Consider the following 13,435-nt stretch of genomic DNA (forward strand, 5'->3'; position numbering starts at 1 on the left):
AAATTCTCTCAGCCCCAAATCTTCAGGCCCTAGGTTGAACCACTAATTCAGTTGGCAGAGAATCACCAGGAGTGGTCCCCAGAACCGCTGAGCACTGCTTGGGAGCCCCTCTAAAAACAGGGGAGAAATTTTCTCAGGCAAAAAAGGGTCACAAGTGGAAAGTTTAAGCAGGCCAGTCCTAGAAGATCCAGTTCTCATTAAACATTGAAACTTGGGTCTTTAGAGACATGGTGAAAACTCTAAAGGGAAGCACAGCCTAAACATTTATGAAAATCAGAAGCTGGATTAGGAGCAATAGTCTAGCAAGAAAGATACATGCCTTTACATGTCTGACCTGGGTTCAATTCCTGGCACTGCATATGGTACCCTAGGGCCTGTCAGGAGTGATCTCTGAGCACAGAGCTAGGAGACTGCTCTGTGCACTGTTTGGTGTGACCCAAAACAAAACCCAGAAAAACAAATAAATAAAAATAGGAGACTAGAGACCTGACCCAGAGAGATTCTGACTCTCTTTCTCTCTCTCTCTGTCCTGCAAATGTATTTTTGTGATGGAAAGGTGTAATTATAAAAGGTAGCACAGACAATTCAGATATAGGAGATCAATGGACATAAGAAACATCACAACCCCCCAAATGTTAAAATTCTTTGGTCAAAAGAATTGGAAATTTAAATCACAGCATTTCTATTTATCAGTTATCAGTTCAGTTATCAGTCTGGATAAATAGTTATCAGTTAATTTCTAATTATTTACCTTTCCAAAGGATACAACATTATCATCATAGCCTTACTCACAACATGCAAGTCTTGGAAAACAAAGTGCTCATAGACATATAAGCGGATAAAGGAGTTGTGGTACATAACACAATGGGTACTACTTTGCTATTAAAAATAAAAAATGGAATCTTGTCACTTGCAACAGCATGGATGAATCTAGAAGGTATCACAATGAATGAAGTGAGTCAGACAGGGACAATCATTGCCTACACCATCACATGATTTGATAGAGACCCAAAACAAATAAATTAACTGAACAAGATAGAAATAAAAATTTTAACCAAAATATCAAAGAACTAATTGGCACAAGGGAAGGGGGATGAGATAACAGGCATCAATTGTTTGGTAAAAAAAATGGAATTGGTCTTTTAGTGATAACTATTATGTAGAATAGTGATTTTCAGCCATTGGTCCACAGGGCAGTGGGTGCCACAGGTAAAGAAAGGTTGAAAATCACTTGGTCTACTGCTTTCATTATAACTGCCAGTTTGTGAACAAGTATGAAGGACAGGTACCATTATTTCACAGGAGTAAAAGGGCTGAAGAACACTGATGTAATATGTATATACATATGTGTGTATATATATATATAAATGCTGATTTATATGATACTCATCTAAAACCTATATAATGTTTAATGCAAAATTACTTTAAGAAATGAAGCAAAAGGTACTTGTTCACTTCAGGAGAAAGAAAAGTATTCACACTTTTCATTTTTCATAGGTTGATTATCTCACTATATCTTTGCCTCACTCCTCTGAGGTAATTGGGGTAGGTGATATTATTCTGACTTTGCTGATAAGGAGATTAGTGCATATGAGATGATTTGCCAGAGTTTACTGACTTTTAACTGAATTCAAATAAGAAGGTATTCCTCAGACACTCCTAAAATAAAATGCATACAGAAGATTTCCTGAACCAGTTTTAGAACAAGTTTTCCTCATCTAATTCAAAACTCTAATTTACCCAATTCTTGGGTAAAGTAAGTCTGCTGCCTTGAAGCTTTGACATTTGGGAGGTTTGGAGAAAGCCTTGGATCTGCAATTGGGAGAAAGAAAAAACAAGGTTCCCTTGGAGAAAAACATTACCACATCTTCCCTGCCTCAACCTGGCATCAACCAGAATGGGAATAATCTGAACTTTAAATTTCCTTTGAATCTAGCTTGGACCTAGGAAGAAAAATGGTAGACCTTAAAATCCCATAAATGTTGTATATATATTTTCAGAAGAGGAAGTACACAGATGGATTCTTTGATTTCAACAATTTTCACTGGAACTTCCTGGCTCTTTCATGCACCACATCATGAGGTGCTTGAGGGTAGATAAAGACTCTTTGACTGGAAAATAATTCTCATTCTACAGCCTTGCCTTGCCTTTGCCCTCGAGGGAAAACCTGCATTCTCTCTCCCACCCCTAGTCCCCCCGTGGGAAAAACTCCTAATATAACAGACAAAACAAAGAAATATTTAATCAAATTAGTTTAGGAAACCCCAGCAGAAACAATGCATCTTTTGAATAGTTTAAGATGCAATGAATAGACAGAACATTTTGTGTGTTGAGTCTTTCTGGCTCCTGGGTGAGAAATGCTGTTTGCTCTGAGACACTAGTTTTCTTCCAGAACTCAAAGTGCCCGGTTTATTTGCAAATACTGTTTGTTTAAACAAATCAGTAGAAACACTGTGAAAATAATACAGATGAGGATGATCATTCAGCCTTTTTCCCAGAACGCATCACCCATATGCACTCACAGGGGGCCTTAGCTTGGTCTATTATGTCTGTACATTAACTACAGAAGTTTTTTGCTCATAGTTCTGGAGATGGAAGTTACATGAGGGTGCCCACATGCACAGACTCTGGTGAAGGGCCTTTCCAAGTGCAAACATCTACCTTCTCTGTGGTGTCATCTTATGGCCAGAAATGAATGAGCTATGTCCTGGGCACTTCATAAGGCTGTTAATTCTGTTATTGACCTGATCACCTCCCCAGTCCTACGTTCTAGTTCTATCATCACATGGGGATTGGAGCTTCGACATATGAATGTAAGGGAACACAAATATTCAGCTTGTAACATCGAGCGAGAACCAAAGGGATAGAAATGCTCTGTGTGGAGCTTCAGTAATTCCTTTCTCCCAAGAGAAACTTTCTGACATTACACTTAATCCCTTCTCTCTTTCTGACACCATCTAATTCTGGTAAAAGCATCAGTGACTTATTTCTAACACTTGAGGTGAGTTTTCGTAATCAAAATAGTTCATTTGTTTTATACTTCTCTTCAGTGTTTCAAAGAATGAACAAACCACTGGGCAGTATATATGGGGTGAAAGAGATAGAAGTTGGCTCTCATGTTGCTTTCTTGTTTTTGTTTTTGGCTTGGAGCCTACACTCATTGATGTTCAGGGGTTACTCCAAGCTCTGAACTCAGGAATTACTCAGGGCACCATATGGGATGCCTGGGGTCAAACCCAGGTCCACCATGTGCAAGGCAAGTGCCCTACCCACTGTATTATCTCTCCAGTCCCTCACATTACTTTCTGACAAGAAGTTCCTACTGAAATCTCCTCAGGAGAAAGACGAGAGAGAACAAACAGTTCTTTGGATAGATGACAGATAATAAACTCAGAAATCCTCTGATGTCAAACTTCATGGAACAACTTACTCCGTGTCTAATGGAAACTGTGGTGTCAGTCTACTAAATTCAATTCCCAAACACCACCACTTGCCTCACGGAAATGAACCAACCCATACAAAAGTTAAAACTGTATGGTTTAACTTTTTTTAAAAAAAGATTTTCCAAAAATTTATGTGATTTAACCAGCTGAATCTCATTCCCCTGACCCTGAAAGAGCCTCCAATGCGGCATTGTTGGGAAGGCTGAGGAGAGAGAGGCTTCTAAAATCTCAGGGATAGGATGAATGTAGAGGTTACTGAAACCACTCCAGCAACTCAACGATCAATGGGATTTCAAGATCGTGATGTGATTTAATATTATATAATATATTTAATATTGTAATATTCTTCAATTTTTGTCTGGTGGAAAAGATTCCTGATTTCCTTTGAAAAATTCCTGATGATGGAAATTTTACTATCTCTGGAGCTATAGCACAGTGGGTAGGGCATTTGCCTTGCACGCAGCAGACCTGGGTTCGATTCCTCCACCCCTCTCTGAGAGCCCAACAAGCCACCCGCATGGCAGAGACAGCAAGCTACCCATGGCGTATCCAATATGCCAAAAACAGTAACAAGTCTGACAATGGAGACGGTACTGGTGCCCGCTCGAGCAAATCGATGAACAACGGGATGACAGTGATACAGAGATACTGAAACTTCTCAACAGCAAATTGGCAGGGTATGCCAACATGGCCACCCAACTCTTCTAAAGGTGGTCTCTGAAAAAGACACTGAGCCAGTGGCCCGTCTGTTCCAGACAGGTTTGAATTGTTACTGGTGCAACACAACCAGAGACTCACCAGGGAATCTCTCTGTGGAGTCGGGGACCTAGGCAGGACCCCCATCCTGTTAGCTGCCCACTGCTCTCACTGAGGAGACTGTGCACAGCAATCTGCCACAACCCAGTGCTGTAAAGTCCCCCCAAGATAAGACATCATCAGATCACACCCATCTTTCACCTTTCACAGGAAGGGAAAGTCAAGAGAATATTGGAAGCACCAATGTCTTTCCAAGCCCTCCTTCTAGTGGTACATCATGACTATGGTCACTCAATGCTTGCTTTGCTTGTATGGGATGGGTACCACTTATATCAAGTTTCACTGATTTCCAGATATTCCCATATCTGTGGTCACCTGCATCTAAGCATGGGATGTATGATTTCTTTCTTTTATTTTATGGGAGACACGTGGCTCTCTCCTTCCAGGAGAAGCCTGCGGCATTATCTCTTGAATGTATTATTCTTTCTCTCTCCCTTGCCCTCCCTCTTGGGATTTCTTAAATAAAATGGTTTTACTTAAAAAAAAAAAGAGGCATAACTGATTCTTTCATATGTACAAAGTATCTTTGTTGGGAAACAATCATCTTCTTATACAAAACTGGGTTTATTCAATGTCTTATTATTTCTTCAGACACCTGGATGTGTAAAGGAATGAGTGTGTATCAGGTGAGTTTTTACTTTTTCTCCACCAAGTGAAGAGGCCTGAAATGATGCACAGGTCCACTGAGACTGGCCAAGTCCATCTTACTCAGCACATACCTCAGAGAAGGTCCTGGACACCCTAGACCGACTGTTGACTGCTTAATTCAGGGAAAAGCAAAATAAACCACTCCTGATGCATCCTGTTGAAACACTATGAGACTCGGGAAGGCTAGAGTTTAGGCTCATTTCAACAGAAGTGTAGATATTCGACATAAAGACCTGCCCACAAATATTCCACAAAGAGGTGTCTTTGTAGCAGGAACCCCAGTCAAAGAAGCGGGGTTTTTCTCTTTCCATCCCTGGATCACCCCCAAAAGGTGAGTGTTGACATATAAATGTGGGTGGGTACCAATGAATCATCCATGGGCCCACTCACGTTCCCTGGAAATAGCTACCCCTTGGGACCCAAGCATGTGTCCACTGGCCTATCTTTGGAGATGATCGGGCAAGCTGAACTAGGCAAGTTTTGGCTATTTGGGAAGAAGATTCAAGGTGGAAAGAAGGAGAAGTAAGGGACCTGGTTCTGTAAGGACAGAATCCTCACGCTCTGAAGAGGCATCCGGCAGAGGTCTCCTACAGCACACAGCCTGAGCCACAGCAGAGCTGGCCAGGGGCTCATTCCAGGAGGGCATCACCCATTACAGCTTTATTTGTAAGCAAAGGGGGATTAGACTGTAGCATTGGCAAGCACCTCCCCAAAGTGGAAGATTTCATATGCCACTGTCTATGGCTCAATCTCAAATCATGAACAAAGATAACATAAGAGAACTGAAAAGGAAAGAAAAGGTACAAACTAGGATAGAGGTCCCAAATCTCAGTCTTTTTGTCCAAGAAAAGAACAATGAGATATTACTGGAAATGAATGATCTGGTGATTAGATTGATTAGAGTTATCTTTCACAAGTGGCTGTGAACGAAGCAGAGAAAGCACAACTAACATCACGACTATGGTCACTTAATCACCAGAATGTGAAGGACTCAAAATAATCCCAGTTTTCCCAGAGACATAAGCAACCAAGAATTAAGAGTAATTCATCATGGGACCGTGGATGCTGGGGAAGGTCAGAGGCTTCAGGTCAAACATTTGTACCAGAGTTAAACTTCCTATCACCACATTCGGGAACTGGGTGGCCTCTGTCCATTTGCTCTGCTTTGCTTTGCTTAGGTCTGATCCTCTCCTGCTGTGCTCTGAAAGCAGCAGGCCACAGTGTCAGTGTCCACTCCTTGAAGTCTGCCATTGTCATGAGACATGGGAAGTCCACTCACAGTTAGTAGTACTGACCTGTCCTTTCATATCTGGAGCGATGGGAATAGTGGGCCAGATGGTTGAGTAGACAGTGAAAAACAGTAGCCAGATCAGCATGCTTCCCCACACGGCCAGGTGACTGAACTGGAAGGAGAAAAGAAAAGACAGATTCAAGCAGGCCTTTCCTATAGCATCTTAAAAGCATCTGCTCCACTGTGGAGCCATAAAAATCAAGGGTTCTCATTACTCTGTAAGATAGCAATGAAATAGATGCTCTGGATCAACAAGATGCTCAACAAGATGCTTTTAGCTATTGCTTTGAGAGTTCCAGTTATGTTTTCTAAAAAAACTTAGAAAAATCTAGACTGGAGGCCTGGGGAGATAGTATACCAGATTAGGCATTGGTCTTGCTTGTTGCAGACCCTGATTCCATCCCTAGAACCACCAATGCCAGGAGTGTTCCCTAAGCACAGAGTCAGAAGTAAGCCCTAAGCAATTGCCAGGTGTGGCCCCCAAATGCCCGCAGAAGAAAATTAGACTGAATGTTACATGTTAATAATCTTTCAAGTAACTATAGAAATATTAAAATTTTTCTCATTGTCCTCCTAATATGTCAGTTCCTGATTTCTTCCTTCTTCTATGCCCTACTATCCAATCCATAAAATAATGTTATGTTTTATCAAAATCCAGTTTTGGGCTCCTGCTGAAATTTCTACCAAAACCAATGAAAAAACATGCAGCACACCTTGAGAACTAGGAAAACCTTGCTTTAATTATGCTAGTGGACCCAGTTGAGCTGGTGCTCCAAAACTGGGCCCAGAGAAAGTAAAGAGCTCCATGTTATGGAATATCTGATTTGGGACAGGGCATTTGCAGGCAGCTGGCAGGAGAGTATAGAAACACAAATTTCCAGTTGTGTTGTTTTGCAAAGCAAAGTCTGGGTCTCTCAAGGACAAGAGCATATTTAGAGGATGTTCCCAGGTTACCAAGGTTACAAAGTGAGACTGTGACCATATCAAGAATATAGTGAATGCAATCCATGGTTATGTCATGTTGTCCTGACTCAGCTACTCAGCTACCCTTGTAGGTCCTATTCTCTGGTGTTATCCTTCTTAAAGTTAGGCTGTTTGAAATATGGGGACAGGGATCGGTTTTCCTCATTAGGACCACCTCTCATTCCCTCCTTTTCTGACTTCCTAGAAAAGGTCCAGCTCACCTATACTCAGAATTACTGTCTGTTAATATAGCCACTGCAGTCACCCATTCCCCAATCCCTTCCCCAGCCATTTCTCAGCACAAAATTAGGTAAAAGTGTTTCAATGAAAAACTCTTAAATGAACATGAAATTGCACAAAAACATGAAGTGTTGGCTGTAATCACCAAATAACCAAGGTTGCTAAAATTGAGGGTTGAATAAGTGATGTGATATACATAAAATCCAATATTCTGCAATCATGGATAATGACTTTGTAGAAGTATATAAAATATTCATGAAATATTATTAAATGGAAAAAGATTACAGAATTGGCTGTTTTGTAATGTGCTATTTTATTAAAAAAAATACACATGGGCCAAAGTGTGGAAGGTTGTGAAGTCAAGTGTTAAGAGTGATCATCTCTGGATGGCAAATGGAAGTTAAAAATTTCCATTTTTTAGTCCTTCATATTTTACAGGTGTGTGCATGCACATTTTTTTTTACCATGCATTTATACATTTGAAAGGAGATAACTTTCAGTAGCTTAAGCTGTATTAAATGCAAGCAAATGAACCATCAAGAAACTTTGGCTTGCAAATTTGCTCTGATAAAAATCAAACCATTATGCAAAATTTAAAATGAAAGAACTAGATGTTACTTATCATTTTCCCAAAGTTTGAAACGTACAAACTTCTGTATGCCTGAAAATTAGATGTTCCAATGCAAAGTTTTGTCAATTTTAAGAAGAAGCCATCCAACTATAGAAACATTTACAAAGGATAAATAATTCTAGAGAATACTTACTTTGGTCCAAGCTGTAGTCTCCAAACCAGCCTTCAGACAGACAGTGACAACAACATACTGTGAAAAGATGGAGTTTGGGGAAACAGACAGTCCTCGGTGAGTTATTTCTGTGTTTGTGAGAATCCCAATCTCCCCTTTTGACTTCCTAGATTTGGAAAACTTGGAAGATGCCTTTTTGATAGCTAATTCTCTAAATGTCAGTCTTAGAAATATTCAGGCAGGTTTACTTTTTTTTTAAGAAAACAAGTGTAATTCTGATGATTGTCTAGAACAATTCTAGAATTGTTATTTTTGACACAAGTAACTGTTATTTTTGCCCTATACTGGGCTGGGAGGATTGAAGAGAAATCACTTCCCTTGGTGGTATTTCTTTCACAGGAAAATGTGTCAGTGATTACTTGACAGGGAAATCTGCTAATTCCTGTTCAGAAATCCTGATTCTGCATCGCATTTTCTAAAAATGAAGGTAAGGATTTCACAACTACTAAGAGTATTTATGGGATTCATATCTAAAATACATTACATTGGGGGCTGGAGTGATGGATGGGTACTTGCCTTGATGTGGCTGACCCAGGTTCAATCCCTGGCACCACATCTGGCCTTAATACCACTAGGAGTGATCCCTGAGTGCAGAGCCAGAAGCAAACCTAGAGTGGCCCCCCAAACAAAAAATAAAATGCATAAATGTATTGAAATAAATAACAATAAGGAAGGCCTTTATGAAGCTCTTAGAGACATGCATTTAGAAACGGTTCACCAGGGCTGGAAACTCGGCTCAGTGCTAGAGCTCTGGGCTCAAATGTATGAGACTCTGGGTCCTATGATCCCCTGGTACTGGAAAAATCAAAAGGCTCACTAAACAGGGAGATAAACTTACTGTATAAACAATATTTCCAACAAACAAGTAGTCTGTGGCATGACCATTGGACATTACAGCATCTGAAAAATAAAAATGTAATATTAACTTCCAAAGCATAGCACTGAGATCTACTTCACTCAGAATGTAAAACAGTGCGTCTGAAACATCCATCAAAGCGGGAGGGGCGCTTGCAGTGGCAGCTTTTGTGACTCTAATGTCTCTTCTTTCTATTTTCTCCAAATGAATCACATGAAATCAACAAACTAATCAAATGCTCATCCTACTTGAAATGTATATTTTTTACAAAGATTAACAGTTTTGTTTGTTGGGCTATTAAAGGAAATGAATAAGAATATATTCATATTCATATATTTTGTTAATTTGACTTTTAGACATCAGACCTTTCCAAGGGCTCATTTATTATTTACTTTAAATTTGCTATATTGGAAATATAAGTCAATCAAAGAAAATTATAGTATAGATACAAAATCGATTCATAGTGATTTAACTCTAAATTTTATTTATTTTTTTCTATCTTTTTTTAAATTGAATCATGGTGAGGTTCAAAGTTGTTCATGATTGGGTTTCAGTTATACAATGTTCAAAATTTTAGAAAACAGTTTCTACTCATTGTCTCATCTGCAACTATGTAAGTTTCTGTTTTGTTTTCATGTTTTGTGTTTTCTGTTTGGAAACCACACTTAGGAGTGATCAGGGCTTACCCCTGGCTCTTAGCTCAGGGATCACTCCTACTAAACTTAGGGGACCATATGTGGTGCCCAGGATCAAACCTGAGTGAGTTGTAGGCAAAGGCAATTGCTCTACCTGCTGAACTATCTCTACAGCCCCACAACTATTTGAATGTCTGCTTCTGTGAATAGAAGGGATGCAAATAACCCAATGGGAAACATCTAGAAAATTTAAGTAGACCTTTCAAGTTGTAATTTTTATCTTTTCCACTTTTTAATTTTTAAGGATGACTATTATAATAAATGTAACAATTCCCAAGACAGAGCACTAACAGAATTCTCTAATTCACATCAGCTGCCTTTTACGAAGAGTCTAGTTTCTACTCAGAGGCATCAAGGCCTAATTTAAGATCAGCAATGGAGTGTTTTTAGATGCCACCCACTGTCAATCTCTTGTTCATCTCTTTTATGAAATTTAGATGTTACAGGCCAGGTAGATAAGGATTTTTACATTCAAACCAACCCAGTAGTTGCTATGTGTCCATACTTGGGGGTTCACCAATTGACACACTTCCTTGTTGAATAATCTAACTTTATTAAAGAATCAAGCTTAAAGGGCTTAATTTTCTAAAATGCCATAATGATCATGTTGCATAATAGGTAGATGGTAGAATTTGGAAATCTTGGGTACCCAGTAACCCAGTTCCAGGATCTGCCCTCTCTCCTAATTCTCCTAATAAAACATTTAGAAAATAAAATATGTTTCAGGAATAAGAACTGTGAGCATGCATACTGATATAGGTGATAATCTACTATACATAAAACAATAACGTATTAGTGTTAATAAGTAACATTAGCCATATATAATACTCCTGTAAAATACTGTATATAATAGAATATTTTTATCTGCATGATCCAGAAGAGACAATTGATGCAACTAGGAAAAGTTAATCAGCATGCAAAGTCCCCACAGCTAGGAAGACACTACAAACATTTTAAGTAAGAGTTTGTTTTTCAGGAACCGAGTTAGAAAAATGAACCTAAACAGAACAAAAGAAGACAGCTTCAAGGGGGCAAATAATTAGATTTAGACATATTCCTCTGAAATACTAATGCTAATGGGAAGAAACTTCACAGGAGAGAATCAAAGTAGACAGAAAATTAGATTCATTCTCTAGCAGCTTTATGGCACCTCAAGAAACACAGGAAGTGTGCAGAGTGGAGATCAGTGGGTCCCCGGGAGCTGAGTGGTTCTAAACTGGGGTGGGGGGAGGGTACGTTTCAGTAGTGCAGAGTTCTTCAACCTTGGCACCAGGGACACTTCCCTCGGATAATTTTCAGCTGTGGTGAACTGTCCTGTTCTCGGCAGCATCCTGGCCTCTACCAGCAAGGTGCCAGAGTACACACCTCTTAGTTGTGATAACTTCAAGAGTCTACAAACATTACCAGATGTCTCCTGAAATCACCCGATTGAAACAAGGAAAGAGGAGGAGCTGGAAAAGGGCAAGTTTACCCTGGAAAGTAAGAGGTCTAATACAATGAAGGGAAGGCTTTCTCTTTAGTCAGGCTAAGGAGGAGAAACTGTTTCCACAATCAAAAGTAGAGAAATGGTGCACATTTGTACAGAGAATGACAAAAAGACATGGCTTTAAGAGGGGCAGGCTCTCTGATCACTTCTGGATGGATGCTAAGATATCAGGTTATTTCCATGGGAACCCAAGAACACTATGTTGGCAATTTGGCATTGAAAGAAGAAACATGCACCAAACAGATAGATGAACAGAAAAACAAAAGGACATTTACCAATGGCAGCTTTAAAGTTTTATAAAAGCACTGATTTCTAACTTGCATGATAGTAAAATGCTATAGCACTGTAGCATTGTTTCCCATTGTTCATCGATTTGCTTGAGCGGACACCAGTAACATCTCCATAGTTACTGTTTTTGGCATAACGGATACGCCATGGGGAGCTTGCCAGGCTCTGCCGTGTGGGCGAGTACTCTCAGTAGCTTGCTGGGCTCTCCGAGAAGGACAGAGGAATTGAACCCGGATCGGCCGTGTGCAAGTCAAACATCATACCTGCTGTGCTATCACTCCAGTCCTATAACAGTGCTAGTCCTCTAGTAAAATGCTACAGAGAGTAAAAGTTTTAACATTAAACTGTCCATTTAAAAACATTTAAGTTACCTATTCAGGAAGACAGAATAAAGTGAGTATTTCAGTTCCTCATTTTGGAAGATCAACCTAGTTGTTTTAGTTTTTTGCTTGGGAAAAAGTACCCCATTCCCTAGTGTAAATAGATACTGCCTGGAAACAATTTATTCCTTTGGTAGAGAAACATGCCACCAAATCTGAGATTTTAGGCTATGCCAAGAGCCTCTGGAAAGACCGTCTTCTTTAAACAAGTCACAAGTCACTTTCTCTACAGACCTTTTTGGGGAAATTCTCATGGAACTGACTATTCTCTTAACAGGCTGTATTTCAACTATTTTGGAAGCAAGTACCTCTGGGTGTCACTGAATAATGTATCTATTGGTATCACTTCTGGTTAAAATTTTCTAACAACCTTCTGAAGCAAAGACAGAAATCTTAACCATTTGTGGATGAACATATTCAGAAACTTTAGTTTGCTGACAATGCAAGGTTGGAAATTCAGCTTATATGATTCAGTTTATTCCAGAAACACATATCTGGCAAGTTATTCCTTCCCATTTTGCTTAACGTCAAAGGCTTTGTTATGCTTCTACTACTCCACACAAGGAAAACATCTTTATGGAAGACATGCTAGCTGTTTTTTAAATTTGAGTCAGATATTAAAATTTATGATCAGGCATTAAAGATGTTAAGAAAACATCTGTTTTGTAGAAAAAAAAATCTTAGCCAGATACTGAAAAATCCCAACTGAAATTCTTTAAATGGGGTATTTAAAACTCTGTGGTGCCCCACCATCCACCTCAACTAGAGTAGTACTTGGATTGCCCAAGATACCATTCTGAACATTACTTAACCACTGTCTATGCAAGTTATGGTAAGATGATTCCTTAGATAAAATAGCCTGGGCTAGTAGTGGTGGGTGTCTGGGAGGAAGAGGACAGGGAGAGGAAAAAGGACAATTCAGAAGAAGGGAAATTAGCTCTCCAAATGGCCCAGAGAGGGGGAGAGCAGCAGGAGTAGGAGTTAGGCAGTTCGTTCTATGCCATAAGGGTGAGGTCAATAGGGATCCAATCAAGCAAGGCTATGAAAAAGTTCCTTTGAAAGAGGCCAAGGAGAGAGGATCTCACCAATTTTTGTCTCCCTATCCTACCCAGAGGAATGCTGAGTACTTCCTAACTCAAGATTTCACTAGTTCACAAAGGCTCTTGATAGAACAAGGGAAGAGGTAAGGCTTAAACTACTGATGACATCAGAACAGCTGGTATTTAATCACACAGGTCTGAGATCAGTTAATCTTTCACAAACTGAAGATCCCATTCTCTCAATGAGGGCTGAAGGGCAGCGGAGAGCCTTCGCTGTCACAAATATTCATGAGGCCAGTTCACAGTCAAGAGTAGGAAAACTTCTCCATCTTGCTGTTGGAGAACACTGGATCACATTTAGAATGGTTTAAGTGTGAGTGCATGTGACATAAAACCTAGTCTTGGGATGGAGAGATAGTACAGTGGGTAGGGTGCTTTCTTTGCATTCAGTTAATCTGGTTCTATCCTCCAGCAATGCAAGTAGTG

General features: G+C 39.7%; 1 protein-coding gene across 3 annotated transcripts in view; it reads right to left on the minus strand.

The window, feature by feature from the left end:
• Nucleotides 1–13,435, minus strand: part of ATP8A2 (ATPase phospholipid transporting 8A2) — a 651,431-nt gene that overhangs the window by 179,615 nt on the left and 458,381 nt on the right. For all 3 annotated transcript variants that reach the window (XM_055146569.1, XM_004604655.2, XM_055146669.1), the window contains exons 31-33: nt 9,043–9,104; nt 8,166–8,222; nt 6,203–6,310 (exon numbers count right to left, since the gene is read on the minus strand). In XM_055146569.1, the coding sequence (XP_055002544.1) occupies nt 6,203–6,310; nt 8,166–8,222; nt 9,043–9,104 (227 nt within the window). The remainder of the gene's footprint in view (nt 1–6,202; nt 6,311–8,165; nt 8,223–9,042; nt 9,105–13,435) is intronic.

This window comes from Sorex araneus, chromosome 1 (assembly GCF_027595985.1).
Source record: "Sorex araneus isolate mSorAra2 chromosome 1, mSorAra2.pri, whole genome shotgun sequence".
NCBI lineage: Eukaryota > Metazoa > Chordata > Mammalia > Eulipotyphla > Soricidae > Sorex > Sorex araneus.